We start from the raw sequence: 24,367 nt of genomic DNA, 5'->3' as shown, positions 1-24,367 counted from the left end.
CACGATTGATCATAGAAAAAATATATTTTCTATGATCACGAGTGAATAAAAATCGATATTCCACCGAATCCAACACATTTTATTTTATGATTTTTTTCAGTTTATATACATTGTTAAAGAGTTTAACTTCAGAATTGTGCTGGGATAATGACGTCATTTCGTCAAAAAATGACGTCATTTCACAGCAAACAGTGAAAATTATCGATAATTTTCACTAATAATTTTCACTTTTTGAAACAGTGAAATTATCAGTTTTAATTCACCGATATTTTTCTCTAAACCACCGGAAAGCATAAAATAACACATCTTTTATTTCATTCCAACACTATGTTCATAGTATTTCAGTGGCGAATATGTTTTCTTTTCGTATTGAAACTAATGTATGACTCGTTCGGTATCCGGAGAGGCGCCCCCCCCCCCCCCCCCCCCCCGGAGAACTGCCCCCTTATTTTAAAGGGGGCGGAGAGGTGCCCTCCCATCAAATCTTTATGGGCGGAGAACTGCCCTCCCATTAAATCTCTAGGGGCGGAGAACTGCCCCCCGTCGGAATTAAGCAGGCGGAGATCTGCCCCCTCACAATAATTCATTGGGCGGAGAAGTGCCCTCCCGTGTCAACTTCAATTAACATGAAATGTCGGGCATCATCATCACACCTTTTTACCGCAAACAGTTACTCAAACATAAATGGTTTCCGATTAGAAGTTAAATGCAAATGGTGAGCAATAATTTACTTATGGCGAGTACGTAATGAAAACAATACTTACGGGTAATTTTACGTTATACCCGTACATATTTTATCCGGTAACAATATAATTTCAGCACAAGTATATTTCCATTTATCGTCCGCATCACTGTACATGAATGTCATGTAAAAGTCGTGTTTTAATAAGAGCGCGAAACATGTCGGGTCCACGCAGGAAACGCGTGCGTGTCAATACAGAACATGTGTCGTAACTAAATATAGGCGTGGAACTGAGCACATATACCGCTGTAGTACTCATGAAAGAAAAATTAAATCGGAATTAATGTTCTCAACAAGATAGAATTGAAAATAGCGAAAAAAAAAATACGTAAATTTACGATTAAAAATTAAATTCAATATGCAAAATGGACGCCTATGTATAAGTTAGCACACAACCGTATAAATAGGCATCCATTTTGCAACGAACTTGGACGGGGTTGGACGGATGTCTCTCGCAAGACAAGCATCCAATGCAGCAATCAAGCACTCCTCGTAGGAAGCCTGCTCCTTAGATGGCAGCAAGGCAAATGCTACTGTCCCTGACGTCTCTCCAAGGGCCACGCGCACGGTGAGTACTTGGTCGAACACATGCGGAGCTGGAATGAAAAAAATAAAATACTGACAACACAGCATGTTTATGCGGACGTGTTATGTTTTTTTATAATTAAACATAATCGTACGATTAAAGCTTGCTTGCATTTTACACAGTATTCACCGGTAGAGAAGGTTCCGTCCATGTACCAAGTTGTGGTTGGCTCCAGAAGCCCCAAGCCGTCCTCTGAAGCAAACACCAGGATCCTGTTGCTTCTCGACTCATTATCGTAGATCAGGTTGGTTGATGTACTAGCTTGTCAGCCAGGATCTTATGAGGCTGGCCCCCATTCGCGGTCACTGCGGCTGTGATTTCATCCCGCACCTTCAACGCCTTCACGTAGAAATTGTAGAAATAGCTAAAAGGGTCGTTTTGGATTCATTAAGTTATGAAATTTTCGTATACTAATACAGTTTATTTATAATTATTAATAATTAACTTACTGGATTGTCGAAAGTGACAGTTCCCTTGCAGTTCTCACTTCGTCGCTGAGAACATTCCCATCGAATCGTCGACTTGGTTTCCTTCTTCTTTGTGTACGAGAAACCTTCATAGCATAACTTAGCAGCGCCTCTCTGACTTCTAATGAACTCCATAATTGATGAAATGGTTATAGTGATTTGACTGACTAATGGGGTTGTTTACCCTCGGGACTTCGGTAGTGATTTGACAGTCTATGTTGCATTTTATAAATTTGACGGAAAACAGTTTGCATTTTGAGCAAAGCGTGTCGTGCATTTTCAAAAACAAAATCGGTTTCAGTTTGCTTTAATTTGCAGCTAATTAGACAGGCTGCGAACGTGTTACCGTTAACGATAAGCACCGCGATATTTTTATCTTTTAATTGGTAGACCGGGCGGACTTTAATTGTTGAGCACTTGTTACCTTTGAAGAAAGCCGCATACGGGTTTATTGTATTGAACCGTCGAAATCCGTTATTGGAGAAAATAAACAAATAAATTAGTGTTTTCAGCTTGCATAAGGATGTGATAAATTTCATACTAATTGTTTATTTAATTGACGGGGAAAATATCAAATAATTCAGCCGCGATAACTATTTAATAGCAAAAAGGGGAAAATCACGTTATTATCAATATGGCGACGTCGATGCAGGTATTATCTGCTGTTTTATACCTTTTATTAATTGCATAAATTTCGCTTACTTTCTAACCATATTAGCAAGAAAGTTATTGGCGTTCTTTGTCATTGTAATACTCGATCTATATATCGACTTTACTCGCCGCGCAATTTCTTTATTTAGGGGGCACTTCTCCGGATCTTCAATTCTGACAGGAGGGCACTTCTCCGCCCCCTATTTTTCAGCAGGAGGGCAGTTCTCCGCCCACTAAAAAACAGTGAGGGGGCAGTTCTCCGCCCCATTAAAAAACAGTGAGGGGGCAGTTCTCCGCCCAGCGAGAAATCTTTGAGGGGGCAGTTCTCCGGGGGGGGGGGGGGGGCACCTATCCTAGAGCCGACTCGTTCAAATATGAAAACATAGTCATTACAATACTTATTGACAATAAAACATACAATTTCGTCTCGTCTTGTTCTTCATTTCTTATTTGTTAATACAGTAAAAGATATTATCTTATTATCACTCACAACCTTCATTAAGCAAGAAACCGTCGGAGATGGGTGATGCTCCCTAAAGTTTTTTTTGTCACAATATTGCACTATATATTCAGATAAAAGGAAACTTCTTGAGGGCACAGTAGTTGGGGGGACAATAATTTTTTTATATAAAATTTTCAAAGGGCCATAACTCTGTGAAAAATCATCCGACCAGAATCCGCTGATAATATGCACATCTCCTCATGGTAGTGAAGCTTCCCATAAAGTTTTATTAAATTCCGGTCATTAGTTGCTGAGAAATAGCCCGGACAAGAATTGCACTATATGTACAGTTAATGGAAAATTTCAAAGGGCCATAACTCTGTGAAAAATCATCCGACCAGAACCCGCTGATTATATACACATCTCCTTTTGGTAGTGAAGCTTCCCATAAAGTTTCATTGAATTCCGGTCATTAGTTGCTGAGAAATAGCCCGGACAAGAATTGCACTATATGTACAGTTAATGGAAAATTTCAAAGGGCCATAACTCTGTGAAAAATCATCTGACCAGAACCCGCTGATAATATGCACATCTCCTCTTGGTATTGAAGCTTCCCATAAAGTTTAATTGAATTCTGGTCATAAGTTGCTGAGAAATAGCCCGGACAAGAATTGCACTATATGTACAGTTAATGGAAAATTTCAAAGGGCCATAACTCTGTGAAAAATCATCCGACCAAAACCCGCTGATAATATGCACATCTCCTCTTGGTAGTGAAGCTTCCCATTAAGTTTCATTGAATTCCGGTCATAAGTTGAGAAAAAGAACGGACAAAAATTGTAAACGGACGGACACACAGACAGACAGAAAAAAGCGGCGACAATATGCTCCCCCTTATTTTTTTTGGAGGAGCATAAATACATGGTTGCTTCCTTCCATCTCCTTTTACTGGTCGCAAACATTACAACATCAACGCCATAAATCTTTTTAAAGATATTTCTTGTTCGATCTCTTTCCATATTTCTGAAATGTGTAAGAATCAAATGAAGTAACGTTAATGTTATTGTCTATGACTGAATCACTAAAACAGTTAATGTATTTTTATGTATGTGTGTGCTTTTAAGTTGTCATGTGTGCCAAAAAGTCGTCAACCTAATTTACACGTATATCCAAATATTTATTTCAGTTTCAGGTCAAAGGGAGATAACGCATTAAATTTGTCAATGCTTCGTGTTTCTAACACTCCGAAGGCTTCTTACTAACTACGAGGCCGTTATCGCCTTTGAAAAGATAAATCGGACAATGCTTTTGCCCGGTATGACATTTGTAACGCTCCACTGAGCATGGGATTTGCTATAATCTATTTGTTATTTTTAAAGATAGATGATTATAAATTCTGAAATAAGTAAATATATTTAACTTTCAAATTTCAAGCGCCCAACACTCATCAATGTCAAATTGAAAAAAGGAAATCATACATACATACATAAACATGCCAACATAAGGATCCTGACGACAAAAGGGCCGCATACGTTTGTCTGTACATATTTATTCATATTCCACAATTTGGTTTTGAAACAAATACATATTAACATGTTTGTATCAGCGTTATAAATTTCAAGGAAATAAACACAACTTAAATAGTATTTAATTAAAATATCAAGATTGTTACTATATTTAATTTAACATACCTTCATATGTTGGTTTAAGATTGTGAGAACATAATTTTGACATTAAAATCACATATAATTGCTTTAAACACCAACATTTTAAAAGAAAACATTCATTTTATAAATATTTCTTGTCCATCAAATTTAAAATCTGAGTATTTTTTAATAAGCCATGAAGCAAACCTGATTAAAAGCATAACAAATACTGATGATAACTCACCAAGAACAACTTAAATGCAAACTTCTGGAAGACTGTTGATATTATACAAAGTAAGCACTCTACAAGTCCTGCCATTTTCCACACAGAAAAGTTTTAATCTGTATAAGAATTCATGTCTGAGTAGCAAAGAAAGTCAAACAGTGGCGTTGGAAGAGCCAATTTCGGAAGGCATTTAGGAAATCTGGCACCGAGATTTTTGTTGATAAAAATCCTACACGTATGGCGTAGGGACCTTGGGTTCAATGCAAGGGTGTTCAGTTCATGAAAGAAATCAGGGTTATCTGAAGAATCGTGCTTCAACTGCTGGTCCAAAGCTGCCTCGTAAAGAGTCTTGTAAGTGAATGCACCTGCAAGGTACAACATCTTCAACAGCTTTACATTTTTCCTGTGCAAAGCATATTGACAACACGACATTGGTTGAAGCGATGACAGATCACGACACGGTGTTTCAAGGTCACAACCTGCCTGGATCAAGCACTTGACACCTGCGTAGTTATTGTGAACAAGAGCAATAAAGACTGGGGTATGACCATGAGCATTCTTGAAGTTAGGATCTGCCCCAGCTTCCAGTAATGTCTGAATTAGTTCCCCTGAGCCAGTTCTTGCAGCAATAGAAAGGGCAGTTCTTTTGGCCTTACAAAATAAGCTTACATCTGCTCCATACTTTAACATTATTTTCACATTGTTGATTTTGCAATAAGCAGCGGCTGACATAAGAGGTGTAACCCCCCAAACATCTTTCGTGTTCACTTTCGCCCCAGCTTCTAGGAGCATTTCAATCACATCTTCGGTACATTTATTTGCTGCATGATGAAGAACAGTCATATCTTGAAGATCAATTTCATTCACGTTCATACCATCATCCAGTAACAATCTCAGAATCTTTTTAAAATGTTCAGGCTGTTTCAACACAGTGACCATCAGAGAAGAATAACCATGTGGCATGTACTTAGGAAGTCTTGGGACTCCGTTTGGGACTCCCGCATGTTCTTCAGAAACATCTTCAGACACATCTTTTGCACCGGACTTCAACAGAAAGTCAACCACTTCAACATGCCCGTTTTCGCAAGCTTTCATTAAAGCCGTATAGCCGCTTGCGTTCTGGTGATTGAGATCACAACCTTTATCTAAAACGAGTCGCACAATGCTGAAGTGCCCGCTTTCTGCAGCAGTACTCAGAGCAGTGTCCTCTGCACCATTTGTGGCATTAACGTTAGCACTGTGATTCAACAACAACCTAACACATTCTTCATGACCATTTGTAGCTGCTCTGATTAAAGCTAGACCGACATCTTCACTGTCCACACTTCCGTGTTCTCCTGCTAAGGCTTCTCTCACATACTCAATATTGTTTGCGCTTGCGGCTTCAAATATTTTGCTGAAAATGAACCATACAAACATGTTCTAACAATTACGCTTGCATTCATGCTAAAATATGCAAACAGATGTTAAGCAGCATGATCTATAAATGCAATTATTGAAAACAGATTACAAAAAACATTGTCTCTTTCTGTTTGTTTATTTTGATTTAATAGCAGGTAAGGATATTATCATAACGTCCAACTGTGTATCATGCTTTGTCTTATATCATATTTTCAGACTGTCTAATACTTTCAAAACATATATTTGTATAAAACCCATTAAATTTTGCAATTTATACTTATTATATATAACAAGGCTATTGTCGAGCAATATGGTCCTCTTACGGCTCCACCATTGTCAGAAATTCCACCATTTTCAGATTGTTTTTTTTTGGTTGCCATAGCAACCACATTTTTTGACGTAGGAACAAAATGAAATGACGTGCATAATGTCCATATTGCCATCTATCCATGTTGCAAGTTTCATGAACAAATATTAAGAACTTTTAAAGATATCGCAGGATCCAGAAAAACACCATTTTCAGCAGTATTTCTAGTCTATTTGTTGCCATAGCAACCATAATTTTTGACGTAGGAACAAAATGAATGACGTGCATAATGTCCATATTGCCATCTATACATGTTGCAAGTTTCATGAAAAAATATTAAGAACTTTTAAAGATATCGCAGGATCCATAAAACCACCATTTTCATCAGTATTTCTAGTCTATTTGTTGCCATAGCAACCATAATTTTTGACGTAGGAACAAAATTAAATGACGTGCATAATGTCCATATTGCCATCTATCCATGTTTCAAGTTTCATGAAAAAATATTAAGAACTTTTAAAGTTATCGCAGGATCCAGAAAAGTGTGACAAACAGACCCACAGACAGACAGACAGACACACAGAGCGCAAACCATATGTCCCCTCTGGTGAAACCGGTAGGGGACAAAAACATGTATACAGTATATTATTCTTACAATTCTTCCATTGTTCTGGATCTGTCTGACACTGGTCAATGGTCAACCAGTCTGTATCCTGCAAATACACGATATTGCTTCTACATGAACATGAAAGAGAAAAGCAATCTTTATGCAAAAAACATCCTTTCCATCAGCAGAATTATACAAATGTCAGACGATATCATATCATATTTAACTTACATTGAATTAAAACCCACGGCTTTTCCAGAGGTATTTTTAGCGCAGTGGCACCGCTTTGCTATCACTTCAACGGGGTCAAACTGATTATAGTTATTCAGTGCTTGAATTGTTCACATGCGCTTCCAAGATTTAATTTTTGCATCTTGCATATGACAAATCATATCATGAAAGTACTTGTTCGCTGCGTGTGTCTAGATGCTTACACAAGACAAGTGTGTGATAAATGGCTTTTTTTTAACTCAGCTATTTTTTTCCTTCTTAATAAAGTACATATTAAAGGTACTTTCCCAATATAGAAAAATAAACAGCTGCGCCATGAGCGCATGATACGCCCGTCGTTCGCCAATGAACTAGTAAGGTAATAAATAACCCTTTGAATCATTTTTTTACTTCAGTTTATTTGTATTTGAATACATGGTTTATTTTATAAGTACATGAGCATGGAGCGCCGTCTCCTTGACATTCATACCATATCTTTTTTTGAGTATATGTATGCATTTCTTTAGAGGATATGGAGTTGAAGTAAACCTGTTATAGATATTTTGACCAATAATAAAAGAGAAATGTAGATGGGTAAGTGGTAGTGTACAATCGGAATAGAAAAAAGCTCACCTTGTTCAATTTTTCAGGGATACTAAAAAAAAAAAAAAAAAAAATCCATCGAAGGATATTTGAGGTACAGTAGGACATTCAATGAAATCACGAAATTTTGACGAACAAAGTCCCATAACTCTGGAACGACCATTCAGAATTCCGTCAAAAACGAAAGGGGATCAGGGTTTATCAATATTAAGATTGTGTTGAAATTTGAAAAAAATCCATCGAAGGATATTTGAGCTACAGTAGGACATTCAATGAAATCACGAAATTTTGACGAACAAAGTCCCATAACTCTGGAACGACAATTCAGAATTCCGTCAAAAACGAAAGGGGATCAGGGTTTATCAATATTAAGATTGTGTTGAAATTTGAAAAAAATCCATCGAAGGATATTTGAGCTACAGTAGGACATTCAATGAAATCACGAAATTTTGACGAACAAAGTCCCATAACTCTGGAACGACAATTCAGAATTCCGTCAAAAACGAAAGGGGATCAGGGTTTATCAATATTAAGATTGTGTTAAAATTTGAAGAAAATCTGTCAAAGGATATTTGACGTAGCGTACGACATTAACAGACGGACGGACGGACGGACAGACAGACGCAGGGTATACCATAATACGTCCCGTCATAGACGGGCGTATAAAAACTGCATATTTCCCAATGTTTGTATGAAAAAATTACCAAAAGGAAGGACAATTTTGTTCCAAAAGTGCATTATCTGCAAGTGAAAAAATAAAATGAGCACTTTAACTTTACAATTCAAGCAAGTAAATGAGTATTTGAATGGGTATGTTCAAGTTATAAACAATTTAAATGACCCATTATTCCTTATCTGAAGATTTCACTACGCAAATGTTCCTTATTTCAGGGGTTTTCACGCTTAATTTTTCCAATTAGTAAGGTATGGATAATTTTTCTCAATTGAGTAAAAGACTCGCTGTAACTAAATCCAGTTTGGTCCAGATTTTTGCTAACTGTCCATCAATTCTCCTTCATAGTATTATCTGATTGGCGCTCAGGCAGCTAAATACATGCTGTCCACATGCAGGTGTGTACAATAATAGTAGGCACTTTCAGGCCTTTTCCGCCCTATGCCATGTGTCCCAATATCAGCCCCAATCTGATTGTTTTTTTCCCAATTGAAAAAAAAATTCCCCCAATTCCAAAAAAAAAATTTTTTTTTTTAAACCTTTAAATATATAAGTTAACCTGATTCGGTGTAAAAAATAGAAAAATATTGCATAATTAAATTATCTGTTGCCTTGATTTTTTTTTTTAAACAGTAAAATATGTTAAATTGATTATTTAAGACTTTCCTTATTTTTCCCCAAAACCGGCGTTTCGTGCAACTTTTTTCCCCTCAAAAAAGGCCAGGCCCTTTCCCCAAAATCAGATAAAAAATCCTGAACTTATCACACATGTTCATAAGATTTTGTAAAATTTTAATAATATGTTATCAAAATAGTCGTTACTTGCCAGTTAATGGCTTCTTTGAAATATAAGAAACACTATTTACATGCGATTATTTTTCCCAATTGAGCCAGTTTTGCGATTATTTTTTTTCCCAAAATGGGGTTTTTCACGACACGAAATTCCCAAAATTCCAGTGTGGCGTTTTCCCAAAATGGAGCAGAAAAGGCCTGACTTTAAACACTTTAAATAAAACATAAACAACTTAATTTTCAATTGAGAGAACAGGTTCACCATATTCAAAAAAAAAAAATGCACTACTTGTTTTTTTAATAAAAAAGTACACATCTCAACTTTCTCTGCTTTAGTTGACATTTTTTTAAGCAATCATATATATCGCTGTGCCTAAATAATGCTCGATTGGTCATTGTCAGCTTGGATACTACCTAAATATACCCTGGGTACTCATAAGTGTAATTTAATGTACCCCGGGTACGGAAAATACGCTGAAACGTACCCGGGAATTATAACATATAATTTGTTGTTGTAGGCTAATTTTATCTAATTAATTATGTTCAAATTTATTATTCTGTAAAATTGCCTCTATCTTATCTAAACTCCTACTCAACAAAGCATATTGAGGCAGGTTTTGTTTAAAAAGAATTTAGTTTTGTATTCCGTAGCATGTTTTTCCACATCGGATTTTGGGCGGGAATAAAACTCTGGTACAGTCTAAATTGGCCGGGTACGTGTAAGTCTATTTTCCGCACAAGGCATAAATTTAAGTATACTTAAAGGTACCCAGTGTACATTTAAGAAGTAACCGAGCCGACAATGACCAATCAAGCCTTAAAATAATATCTTGGGGGAAAAACCTGTACACTGTATTTAAATTGAGTGAACATTTACATTTGGAAATGCTAATAAGAACAGAGGGTGAGAACAACATATAAAAATACTTCAACACTTAATAATTCAGATTAAAATATCTATTAATATTAAGTATGTTGAAAAATCCAAATACTTTTCATCCGAAACCTACTCTACTGTAGTTTTATACGTTGTCAAGCGTAACAAACGATTAAACAGAATCAAATAATGCATTTAATAACACACTAATCATATTTGTATCTTTTTATTTTCATAAAAATAATACCTTCTTAGCACCAATGTATCTTTGTGATAAAACACTTGTTTTTGATTACATGCTACATATTCATTCACTTCCGCCATTGCATGCTTGTTTTGACAAAAAAGTAACTGTGATCGATTAAAATGTAAGACTAAAATTGCAATCAGCCAACTTCAAGCTATTGACCATCCGGGTCGCTGAGCTGTTCGTATGTAAAAGCTCATAGCATTCAAGAAGAACTAATGTAAGACCCAATAGGCGATATTTAACTATGATTCATATGTTTGGGACCACAATCAGCATGGGACAATTTTTAAGTCACATGAACAAAAAATTAACGTGAAAATTAGAATACGCAATTTAAAAAAAGAAGAAAACTGTTTAGTTTTTGGAATGCTTTAGACTGACAGATTTGCGAAACGCAAGAATTGTTAGTTACACTGTTTGCAGATCTAATGTCCCCACATGGCAATGCAAGATATATAAAGCCGTGCTTAATTTTCCCAGGAAATTATCCGGATAATGCACAAGCGGCTATGAGCGCCGTTGACTCATTAGAAGCAACACACTTGTCTGGGTAAAGTATTTCATGTATAAAAGTACACAGAAAGGCAACCCAGGTGCCGCCTCCTCATCGGTTGGGCTAATAAGCTCCGTTCTGGGAAAACTTGACTTGATGCATGATAGTGAATTGTCGTCCAAGACTAGCCGGTGCACTTCGAACAAGCCACATAAGGACAACACTTTCCGCATTAACTTGATTGGGGTTAGAGGGGAATTAAACAAAAATACATAAAAGCGTTTAGTGTCGTTCCTGATAACCATGTGCGGATTGCTCAGTCTAATCTGGGACGGCACTTTACGCTCATACAGTAACCCATATTTTATCGGAGCGAGGTGGACGTCGTGCTTTTATTACAGCAACAACAAGGCACATTGAAATAGTGCATGTCTCTATTACCATTATACCAATGCAATATGAAATCTGGCGTTTCTTTATTTACGCCTCGGAGCTACGTAACTAGACCTGATGTGTATCCATTACCGTACCAACACGTACAGCACTATGAAATCCGGCATACCTCTATTACCGTAAGGACAAGGCACCATGAAACCTGCCGTGTGTCTATAACCGTAGGCCTACCAACACGGCACCGTGAAACCTGTCATGTCTCTATAACCGTACCAACACGGCACCATGAAACCTGTCGTGTCTCTCTTACCGCATCGACACGGCACCATGAAACCCGACATGTCCCTATTATCATAAAGACACGGCGCCATGAAATCTGACATGTCTCTATTACCATATCGACACGGCACCATGAAAACTGTCCTGTCTCTATTACTTCACCAACACGACACTTTGAAACCAGTCGTGTCCCTATTACCGCACCAATACGGTACTATGTAACCTGACATGTCTCTATTACCATTACAACAAGGTACCATGAAACCTGACATGTCTCTATTACCATAACAACACGGTACCATACAACATGACAGGTTTTACTACCATAACAACACGGCACCATGAAACCTGTCCTGTCTATTACTATAAAACCGCGGCACCATAAAATATGTCGTGTCTCTATCTCCGAACCGACACGGCACTATGCCACCTGAAGTGTCTCTTTTACCGCAACGACACGGCTTAATTCATGAAACATGTCGTGTCTCAAGTGTGGAACCGACATGGAAGTATGAAACCTGAACTGTCTCGTTAACCATAACAACACGGAAAAGTGAAAACTGTATTGTCTCTATTTCCTTAGCAACAAGGCACTAAGAAACCTGTCCTGTCTCTTTTACCATAATAACACAGCCTCATGAAACCTGTCGTATTTCTATTTCCATAACAACAAGGTACTATTAAACCTGTCGTGTCTCTACTTCATATACATGTAAACACGGCACCATAAATCTTGTTGTGTCTCTATTACCGCACCAACACGACACCATGAAACCTGTCGTGTCTCTATCACCATAACAACACGGCACTATGAAATCTGACGTGTTTATATTACCGCATCGGCATGGCACAACTAAACCTGACTTGATTCTTCTTCTATAATAATACGGCATCATCTTACCTGTCCGGTCTCTATTACCATACATCAACACGGCACTTTGAATCATGACGTGTCTCTATTACCATAGCATCACGGCACTATGGCAACTGGCGTGTCTCTAATACCATAACAAGACGGCACTATGCCACCTGACGTGCTCTATTACCACAAAAACACGGCACAATCGAATGCATATATAATACCAATAATTACCGGTACTGATTATTATTCAGATAAACTGCCCTAGATTAAAGGGGCCTTTTCACAGATTTTGGCATGTTTTGAAGTTTGTCATTAAATGCTTTCTATTGATAAATGTAAAAAGTCAAGAATAAAATTTAAAAAAAAGAACAAGAGATGTGTTTGTCAAAAACACAATGACCCCTAATGCGCCGCTTTGAAGCCATATATTTGACCTTTGACCTTGAAGTATGACCTTGACCTTTCACCACTCAAAATGTGCAGCTCCATGAGATACACATGCATGCCAAATATCAAGTTGCTATCTTCAATAATGCAAAAGTTATTGCAAAACTTTATCCAAGGTTAAAGTTTTGGGACACACACAATGAATGCATAACAGACAGGCAAAAAATATATACCCCCGATCTTTCGATCCGGGGGCATAAAAAAGTAACCCTCAACAGGGCTCGAACCACTGATCCCTGGAGTCTTGGCGTAAACAGTCTCCGACTTAGACCCCTCGACCATTCTTCTGCATACAATGTCAGATGTATTTTATACTATATACCGGTATAAGCAATCATCGTAGTTTTTTTTTAAATATAGCGACAAGAACAGAGCAAATTATTCAATCGTTTCGCGTTGCAACGCTTTATAGTTTTCAGGTTTTTAAATCGTCAAAAGATGCAAATAATGCCTATATTAGAGCATTGAAAATGTTCAGTATTACTGTTTCCTCACAAACATCATAACTAAATCGAAAATTTGCGATTCTGAAACAATTTGTTTTAAATTTTGTCAATTTACCTAAACGTGAAAAGGCCCCTTTAAGTCCCTGGCGCATCAAAATGCTTGTTATCAATTGGTATCATGCCGTTTTGCTAGTTCACTAAAATATTTAGTTTCTTATGCCCCGCCGCATTCGTTTGGAAACGTTCAGGATTGTTTACAATTACAGATGTTCATAAGTGCAATAAATGTATTAAAGACAATTGAAGTGAAGTGGAAGTTGCTCTGTGTGTTATGTATCTGATGTTTACCCCATTCAGTGTATGAACAACAGGAGTTATTAGTTATTTTATAATGCCAGAGTAATTTCAAAGTAAATGTACAGTACTCAACCAATCTAACAATCTAAATGCATATGGTCAGTTTTAGGATATAAATCTCTTATATGTGCAAATCGTGAATGATTTGTTTAGGATGGAATAAAGGAATTTAAAAAAATAGCCGCCTCTACCTCCCCTTCATTCGGTTTGAAAAACAACCTGGCCTGAAAAAACTGAATTGCACCTTGATTCTTTTGGTATAATGCAGCAATTGCATGCTTGTAGTGGGCTTATAGATAATGAATTCATAAATGCATTGTTTGATTTGTGTGATGTTACTAATTCTTATTTTGCTGTGCAAAATATTTGTGTCAATCAAATAAGCCATGTTTTTAACTTATATACTGCTATATTATATGCATATTTAATTAAAATCTGTGTCATATATATATATATATATATATATATAATTTTGTTAATTTTTTGTACTTACTTTAATATTACCCTTGAACGTGTATGTCATTGTCCTGTTAACAACCATCATAGTGTGTGTGTGTGTGTGCGCGTGTGCGTGAGTTCGTGCGTGCGTGTGTGTGTGTGAGTGCTAACATAGTTTTGCATGTATGCATAGCGAGGCAATACCTTTGACATGATTTTAGCCGTTTCTGTCTTCGTTTTCTGTACACAGCCACGTCTAAGGTTGGAGCATGTGTGTTGTTTTCGGCGGCAGACTGAGTAAGATGACATCGTAAGCAATGGCTGACTTAAGCAGTGGGACGCTAACGTGAGATGATGCGCCGTCTTGAATGAGACGAACTGGCCTGTCTGATACGCAATGCTTAAGGAAACATTTCTCAAACAATTCAAAATACATTAAGTATGTTTATTCATGAATCCAGACTCAGACGCAGAATATGGAGCGTTGCTAGGTCCATTTTTAAGGTATGGGCCTCCCGAAAAAATCCCCGAAAAAATGACCATGGGTGGTATTGCACTGCCAGCTGCATTTACACACCAGTGAAGAAATATGCTCACTAGTTGCAACAGCGACAGAGTGTGCGTGTTTCTGGCGGATAGGAACCACAACCTTCTGGGTAGACTTATTGAGATACAATGCCGCTTCATCACAGTTATATATTCTTTTCTTTAGGGCTAATCAAATAATGTTTTCATCTAGTGTGGCCTTGAGACGATCGAAGTACCCCTTGATGACATGTGTGCTACCCATAACAGCCCTTCCCCTATCTTACGCATCAGTGCGCTTGAGACCAAATTCGAGATGCCGCTTTTTGAATCCTCGCCACCACTTCCTCGACGGACCATCTTTTTCAAAAGTATCAGCATTACCACGTTCTTTTGCGATTGAAAATGCAAAGCCTTTGATATCGCTGATTATCAATGGTAAACCGCGTTTCGTCATGTAATCGATATCATTACAAAGCGACGTCTCGTCTTCTGCAGAGGTTGGTTGAGGCCCCCATTTTGTCGGCAAGTTTCACCCTCCCTGACAGCCTGTCAGCTTATGTCATTCTGGGGACACTATATCAGCTAATGTCATTCTGGGGACACTATATCAGCTAATGTCATTCTGGGGACACTATTTTTAGCCGCTGCAGAAATCGATAGTTTGCCGGCTTGGACGCACTTAAAAACTTCATCCATATTGTGCTGTGACCATTGCCGCAGTTTGCGTTTTGTTCGATCTCTTTCAATATTTCTGAAACGTGTTAGCATCAAATGAAGTAAGGTTAATATTATTTCTATGACTGAATCACTAAAACAGTTAATTTTAATTTTATGTATGGGTGTGCTTTTAAGTCGTCATGTAAGCCATAAAGTCGTCAACGAAATTTACGCGTATATCTATAAATTAATTGCAGTTTCAGGTCTAATGAAGATAGCGCATTAAAATTTTCAATGGCTTGTGTTTCTGGTCACGTGTTCATAACACTCAGAAGGCTTCTTACCAACTTCGAGGACGTTATCGCCTTTGACACGATAAATCGGACACTGCTTTCGACCGCTATGACATTTGTACCGCTACACTGAGCATGGGATTTGCGTTTATTTGCTATAATATATTTGTTATTTTTAAAGATGATTTTAAATTCTGAATTTAGTAAATATATTTACCTTTCAAATTTCAAGCGCCCAACACTCGTCAATGTCAAATTGAAAAAGGAAATGACGTATATATAAACATGCCGACTTAAGGATCCTGACTACAATAGGGCCGCTTACGTTGCCTGTACAGATTTGTTCATATTCCACAATTTGGTTTTGAAACATATAAACATGTTTGTATCAGCGTTATAAATTTCAAGGAAATAAACACAACTTAAATAGTATTTAATTAAAATATCAAGATTGTTACTAAATTTACTATTACATACCTTCATATGTTGGTTTAAGATTGTGAGAACATAATTTTGACATTAAAATCACATATAATTGCTTTAAACACCAACATTTTAAAAGAAAACATTCATTTTTATAAATATTCCTTGTCCATCAAATTTAAAATCTGAGTATTTTTAAATGATAACTCACCAAGAACAACTTAAATGCAAACTTCTGGAAGACTGTTGATATTATCCAAAGTAAGCACTATACAAGTCCTGCCATTTTCCACACAGAAATGCAGATTTTTGTTGATAAAAATCCTACACGTATGGCGTAGGGACCTTGGGTTCAATGCAAGGGTGTTCAGTTCATGAAAGAAATCAGGGTTATCTGAAGAGTCGTGCTTCAATTGCTGGTCCAAAGCTGCCTCGTAAAGAGTCTTGTAAGTGAATGCACCTGCAAGGTACAACATCTGCAACAGTTTTACATTTTTCCTGTGCACAACATATTGACAACACGACATTGGTTGAAGCGATGACAGATCACGACACGGCGTTTCAAGGTCACAACCTGCCTGGATCAAGCACTTGACACCTGCGTAGTTATTGTGAAGACTGGGGTATGATCATGAGCATCCTTGAAGTTTGCATCGGCCCCAGCTTCCAGTAATGTCTGAATTAGGTCCCCTGAGCCAGTTATTGCAGCCTTAGAAAGGGCAGTTCTTTTGGCCTTACAAAACAAACTTACATCTGCTCCATACTTTAACATCACTTTCACATTGTTGATTTTGCAATTAGCAGCTGCTGACATAAGAGTGTAACCCCATAAACATCTTTCGTGTTCACTTTCGCCCCGGCTTCTATGAGCATTTCAATCACATCTTCGGTACACTTATTCCCTGCATGATGAAGAAGAGTCATATCTTGATGATCAATTTCATTCACGTTCATACCGGCATCCAGTAACAGCCGCAGAATCTTCCTATAATTTTCAGGTCGTTGCAACACAGTGAACATCAGAGAGGAATAACCATGCAGCATGTAAATGAACTTCGGAATGCTTAAGTGCACGCTTTCTTCAACAGTACTCAGAGCAGTGTCTTCTGCACCATTTGTGGCATTTATGTTGGCACTGTGATCCAACAACAACCTCACGCATTCTTCATGACCATTTAAAGCTGCTTTGATTAAAGCTAGATTGACATCTTCACTGGTCACACTTCCGTGTTCACCTGCTAAGACTTCTCTAACATACTCAATATTGTTTGCGTTTGCGGCTTGACAAAATTTCCTGAAAATTACAATGGACCATACAAACATGTTCTAACAATTACGCATGTATTCATGCTAAAATATGCATACAGATGTAAAGTTGCATCAATTAATTCAATTATTGATAACACATGACAAACAACATTGTCTCTTTCTGTTTGTTTATTTTGATTTTATAGCAGTTAAATATAATATCATACCGCCCAACTGTGTATCATGCTTTGCCTTATATCATATTTTCAGAATGTCTTATAATTTCAAAACATATATTTGTATAAAAACCATTTTTATATATAAATACATGTATATAAAAATCTTACAATTCTTCCATTGTTCTGGATCTGTCTTCTGACACTCTAGTAATGGTCAACCAGCCTGTATCCTGCAAATGCACAATATTGCTTTTACATGAACAAAAGAACAAAGATCTATCAGGAAAAAAAGATTAGCCTTATCAGGTTTTCAGGGATTTTCGCCTGGAGACGAGATTTTAGTCACATGAGAAAGTGACGTGCGTCATCATATCGTTATAATCATTTCTACAGATGTGCAGGCTTGTGGTGTCACAGGCATACCAGTAAACGCTCTTAATTCACAATGGGGACATGGTCTCCCTTATAGAAAATGCATATGCGCTTCCAAATTGTTTATTGTCTTGCTGATATTATTCATGAGTAATAAGTAAAATGATACTTGATCAAGAAACTTAAATAAAATTACAGTTTAATGCAAAGACAGATATGATTTTTTCAATAAAAAAATATGCTGCAGAAATCTTTCAAAGTTTCGCCACTGAATATTTTTTGAACTGCTTCTGTTAAAATCGCTATTTTCATCTTTAGCTTTTTATATAACCTCTGAAATAAGATTCATAATTTAGGAATAGTACAGTTGAGGGCAAAGGCAAATATGTATTTTTCAATAACCAAAATATGCATCGGCCTGAAATGTTACAAAGATATCTACAAGACTATTCACGTTAAAATCAAAATGTTTTCGTTGCATGTACATTTTAATATTACCTCGAAAATAATATGTAAATCATAAGTATTTATAAAGAAACAATTAATTTTTACGCAAAGACAGATATATTCTTTTAAATAATCTATCTCGCCCTGAAATCTCTCAAAGTATTGTTATTTAATACCGGCAAAAATATTAAAGGGATCTTTTCACGGTTTGGTAAATTGACAAAATTGTAAAAAGTTGTTTCAGATTCGCAAATTTTCTGTTTAGTTATGATATTTGTGAGGTAAAAGTATTACTGAACATTTGCCATGGTCTAATATAGCCATTATATGCATCTTTTGACGATTTAAAAACCTAAAAATTATAAAGCGTTGCAACGCGAAACGATTGAATAATTTGGAGAGTTCTGTTGTTGTCGTTTAAATTTGTAAAACTACGAAGATTGCCTACATAAAGTACAAAATACGGATCTTATGTATGCTTGGCAGGATAGCTCAGTTGGCTAATGCGTGTTTACTTCAGGCTTCCGGTGGTCACAGGTTCGAGCCCTGCTGCGGGCTACCTATTTTCCTTTTTTAAAATTTTATTTTTGATTTTTAACTGGAGCTTTTAAAATTAAATGTTTACCTTTATCAATGTAAAGCATTTAATGACAAACTTCAAAACACGCCAAAATCTGTGAAAAGGCCCCTTTAAAGTTAAAAGCAAAAAGTTACAGACTACAGATTTTGATATCACTTATATACTTATACTTTATTTATTATTTCCAGATATTTAGATATATTATTTAAGATAAATGGAATGGCGTATTGAAGGGTGTACTTTTTAAAAAGCTAGCTTGGCGTTTAATACTATAATAACGTATTGTTGTGCAGTATTGGGTCAAAGACACATATTTTTTCAAATCTATTAAGTTTTATTTTTGAATCACTTTTAATATATGAACGCTACTATCAGCTTTTTATGTTTCACATGTTTTTAGTTCTGCTGTGCGAAGTCATGAAATTTTGTTTGTTGGAATAAAGCAGGTGGACACTTTGCCATAGCTAATGATATCACCAGATAACAGAGGAAGATCAGCAACTGTCCTATTGATGTCACATGATGCAGATCTCGTATTCGCTGCGAGAATTTCCAATACTTTCTAATGTTTCCAATCTTTGTGTATGTGTATTTATAGATCTTTGCATTTACATTTGCAGGAGTGTCAACAACAACAACAACAACAAAGGTTTATTGTGATATACAGGCCACCGGCCCCTGCCACCAGTTATGGAACATAATTGCATATATATAAAAGCATGTGTGCACAAAACAACATCAAGCATGAATCGGTTTAGAATTAGCATATTGGACAAGGTAGAAAAGATAAGTAGCTTCCCTACAACATAAGTAACACCTTCCATCTAACTAAAGCAAGGTAAATATACGATGCTAGGTCCTTAATATAAGGTTCATTTTGACTTGACATTAGTATATGAAATTTTATTACATTGGGATTTATACAGAATATACCCGGAATCAATCGTGACCTTAAATTGGACAGATAAGAACAAAATGATATTCTGTTTCAACTTGTTTTTGATCACAAACTTTACAAATTCTTTAGTTTTTTTTTGGAATATTATAATACCGGCCCCTTTCTATTTCAAGTTCATGGCAACCTGATCTAAATTGCGAATAACAATGCCTGTATTTTCGTATGCATAGAATGTCAAGGTACCTTTCATGACTTTACGATTACTTTATATGTTTATACACACTCAGTTTTGGTGAATTGTTCATAGTTTCTCTCAATGAGTGGATGTATTGGTCTCTTAGACGCATCGTAAATTCTTTTAAGAAAGTGCTTAAATGTGGAACATGAACGTTGTTCCAAATTTCAAATCCAGAAAATTAAGCGAGGAGTCTGATGCCATAGGTCCCCAGCGGGGATAAAGGCCAGAGCACCTCTAGTCCTAGCTAATTGTTCTTTCTAGTTGCAATTTCTGCCGAGTACAATGCAAATATTTTAAACCAGACTATCTGTAACACCACATGTGTATTCGTAATTTTATTAAAATGTTTTAAAGAACGTCGAAAATAAATTATAAACGACGACCCATACTGTATCCGAAAACTACTGTTCGAAAACATATTAGGATACATCTTTTGCACATCAAATGAAATATGCATATCCTTTGACTGCAGAAAATTAAAAACAGTACCTAGCAAACGCGCAATCAATATAAAATTTGGTAAACATATTGTTTAACAATATGATATTGCAGTGCTTTACTTTGCTAATCAATCATTTCAAGATGGCGGACTTTTCGTTGATTGGCAAGATTTTCGGAAAGCAGCAAAGAGGTTTTGTCAGTTACAGTTCATTTCCGTGCCAGCCGCTAACCAATCAGACATTAATAAATAAAAGACCAAGAAAAATCGGTACTGAGCGCAAATTTCCAGAAATGCCAAATACAATATTCGTTGTCTAATAATTGCACAGCGGCACTAAATGAATCTGTAACTACGTCCCCCTCCCCTCCTAAACAATTCATCAGAGTTACACTAATCTCAAAACCGATTCATGCTCTGAACTTCTCAAATCCGGCTTTCCAGAATAATCCGGACAATTTACACACCTGCATTGGAAATGCTATTAAGAACAGAGAGTGAGAAAAAAAAACAACAAGAGCTGTGTTTGTGAAACACAATGCCCACTACTGCGGGAAATGCTATTAAGAACAGAGGGTGAGAAAAAAAAACAAGAGCTGTGTTTGTGAAACACAATGCCCACTACTGCGCTTTGAAGCCGCACTGACGTTATTTTAGAATCAAGGTTATATTTTGAATGTAAAGGTAACAGTGACCTTGACCTTTGACCTAGTGACCTCAAATCATGTTTGAGTGTAGATCTCAATGAGATGCATGCACATGTGAAGTTTAAAGAACATAGACCAAAGTTTTCATTTTATGAGCAAGGTTAAACTTACAGTTTTGGGACAGACACATACATACAATGACAGACAGACAGACAGGCCAAAAACAATATACCCCCTGATCATTTGATCTGGGGGCATAAAAAATACTTCAATACTTATTAATTAAGATTAAAATATCTATTCAGAGCCACACACCTTGAAATGAAATACATATTAATCAATACATATACATGCAATTTGAAAGTGTGTTGTGCAAAATTGTCATTAAATCTTTAGCCTAGTTAGCAAGTAATTTATAATTTATTTATAATTTTAAAACCGAAAGTATGATTTCTATATGTATACGTCCATTTCAACAAACGCTATTATTTTTAAATTTTAAAGCGCAAAAAGACGGATTTCTACCTTGTTACCACCAGATATATTCTAATTGGCATAGAAAAAATTAAATCTTCAGCCTAGTTAGCAAGTAATTTATTTTTTATTTTTTTATTTTTAAAACCGAAAGTAGAATTTCTATACGTATATGTCCATTTCGACAAACGTGATTATTTATAAGTTTTAAAGCGCAAACAAAGACGGATTTATACCTTGTAACCACCAGATGTATTTTAATTGTCATAGATACAATTAAATCTATAGCCTAGTTAGCAAGTAATTTATTATTTTTCAAACGGTACCGCTTTTAAAACCGAAAGTAGCATTTCTAGATGTATATGTCCATTTCAACAAAAGGAATTATTTTTAGTTTTAAAGTGCAAAAAAGACGGATTTCTACCTTTTAACCACAAGATATATTCCAATTGGCATAGGTAAAATATGTTTTTATTTATACTTAAATTTACGTTAATTTCAAGGTGTGTGGCTTTAAGCATGTTAAACAATCCAAATATGTCTCATCCGAAACCTGCTCTACTGTCGTTTAATACGTTGTTTAGCGTAACAAAAGATTAAAAAGAATAAAATTGTGCATTTTATAACACATTAATCATCTTTACATCTTTTAATGTTCAGAAAAGTAATACCTTCTAAGCCCCAATGTTTCGTTGTGACAAACAATATTTCTTGATTACTTGTTGTATGTATTCACTTCCGCCACTGTTGTTGTTGTTGTTGTAAGATTCCCCCGTTGACTTATCGTAGTACCCAAGGTGTCATTCTATACATAGATGGTGAAGTCACTACGTTATTGTCACCTCTATACTAAGACGCATCACATTCCCCTGGTTTGGGGAGTTATGCTTCCGCCAAAGTAGTTCTGCGTAGGAATAAAACTGTTAATAATAAGAATAATGTTAAGAAAAATCGTCTTTTATTGTGTGTTTAAAACGGAATGTTTTTTTAAAGAAATGTTATTTAATTATGTTTAAATTTGATTTTGAATCTCTATTAAGACTGATAGCGATTATCAGAAGCACGATTACCTGACCTACTTTCGCTTTTACTTTTCACTCGTAAAAGAAGAGCTACCCACAATTCCTTTCGTGTTAGTACAACGACCGTTAGTACACAGGTCAGTAAGACCGGTGTTTACACAATGCCCAAGGTGTAGATCTAGTAGTTCTGCCCTTGGTAGTTTGAGGTTGGCGGCCTCTGGTGGTGTCTGATGCTGTCGCACAGAATGAACGAATCCTCACAATCACAGAGATATATACGTACGCGATAAAAACATGCCTTTGTACATTCTATCAAGTAGCCAGATGTTAAAAAATGTCAATCACCATAAAATGTAAAAGAAATCCGGTACACTGACTCAAAGTATACTACGGAACGACGGATTGGCACAATAAAATAGATATATACAGAGTTTTTTTGTCTGGCGTGCCGCTATCAAGTACGGTCAATAGTAAAAAAGAGTATTTGCTTAAAAGCATAGTACCGGTAGTAGCCAACGCATATATGGTAAAAGTTAAGAGTTAAAAGCAAATACATTAAAATATAAGATCGCGAGTAGCGACAGATATGCGTAAGCATTACCCTTAAGGTGATATCAGGACCCCTTTGCTTGCTCACGGCACCGAAGAAGATGGATACTCCAGATGAACTCTCTGGACAGCAACTCTATGGTTTCTATCTCCTTCTCTGAGGGAAGGTTCCTATGTTGACATTAGGATGTGTGTTGTCAAGGATCAGTTGTGTGAAGCTATCGGCGTTGTTCACTAGCTCCAGCGGTTCTTCTCTTCCGTGTAGACTCAAGCACTCAAAGAGATGGGCTCTGTATTTATCTCTCACGGTATTATACGTGGGGCACTTAGCTATACAGTGCACTCTGCATTCAGGTTCTGTGTTGCAAAGTGTGCAAGTTGGATTTACAGCGTATTGATTGAAGACTGCTCTGTTTGCTTGTAAGGTGTAGGTTCTTTCAACTGCTTTGCTTTGGTTTCTGCTCTTAGGATGTCTATTCGGTTTTGCCTCACATAGGTGTACAGGTGGTGGGTTTTCCCAACCGAAATGGCATCTGTATTAATGTACCTTATAGAGGGGTTTTCTTGGATTTCTTCCTGCCAGGTCGCAATGATATGCTGGTCCACCGCACTGTTTAGTTTGGCTTTCCACACCTCTTTGCTAGGAGGGCTCTCGAAGAGTTGGTACGCTGTCGGTAGGTTATAGGTATGGAGCAGTCTGCGGATACTGAATAAGAAACTATGATCTGTTGGCAATTTCATGGCCAGCCGTCTCTCGGCCACCTTTTATTCAACTGTCCCTGGTGTCTGGATTATACTGTAGTACAGATTAAGTGTGTTTTTGTGTAATTGAGCTCGAATAGGTAAAATACCTAATAGAGACAGGGCAGCAACGTTGGAAGTCCTGTCTGCTAGATGTTGCACTTGTTTTAAAGTTTTCAATTGAAATGCTTCTAAGGCTTTGAGATCGGCCTGACTGTAGGGTAGGACCTGCAGGCGTATAACATTCTAGATACTACGAAAGTGGACCAGAGGCGGGCTTTAACAGATTGTTTCAGTCCATTCTTTCCAATGAAGCCTGCTCCCATGAGCGAGTAGGCTGTACGTCTTCCTAGCTCTATTTTATCTTTCGTATTCACTTAACACTTGGTGTCTCGGTAAACTCCAAGATGAGTAGTGGACGTATCTAGTGGGATGCG

General features: G+C 36.7%; 1 protein-coding gene and 1 long non-coding RNA gene across 3 annotated transcripts; both read right to left on the bottom strand.

The window, feature by feature from the left end:
• Window positions 1-4,419: 4,419 nt before the first annotated feature.
• On the bottom strand, window positions 4,420-22,558 carry LOC127868051 (uncharacterized). Of its 2 annotated transcripts, XR_008043862.1 has the most exons (4): window positions 22,290-22,558; window positions 17,692-17,753; window positions 16,151-17,390; window positions 4,420-4,579 (listed from the first exon to the last, which is right to left on the bottom strand). It is a non-coding gene; the product is annotated as an uncharacterized LOC127868051 (long non-coding RNA). The 2 variants fall into 2 exon arrangements; XR_008043861.1 differs by lacking the exon at window positions 4,420-4,579 and having other exon boundaries at window positions 16,092-17,390; window positions 22,290-22,554.
• On the bottom strand, window positions 4,521-10,567 carry LOC127868050 (ankyrin repeat and SOCS box protein 13-like). Its single transcript, XM_052409625.1, has 3 exons — window positions 10,478-10,567; window positions 7,124-7,181; window positions 4,521-6,156 (listed from the first exon to the last, which is right to left on the bottom strand). Exons 2-3 carry the CDS (start codon window positions 7,132-7,134, stop codon window positions 4,872-4,874), a joined length of 1,296 nt encoding a protein of 431 aa, XP_052265585.1. The 5' UTR covers window positions 7,135-7,181; window positions 10,478-10,567; the 3' UTR covers window positions 4,521-4,871.
• Window positions 22,559-24,367: the final 1,809 nt, after the last annotated feature.

The sequence above is a fragment of the Dreissena polymorpha genome, chromosome 2, assembly GCF_020536995.1.
Source record: "Dreissena polymorpha isolate Duluth1 chromosome 2, UMN_Dpol_1.0, whole genome shotgun sequence".
NCBI classification, from domain to species: Eukaryota; Metazoa; Mollusca; class Bivalvia; order Myida; family Dreissenidae; genus Dreissena; species Dreissena polymorpha.
Note: the sequence above shows the minus strand (reverse complement) of the source record. Positions and strands in the feature narration are given on the sequence as shown.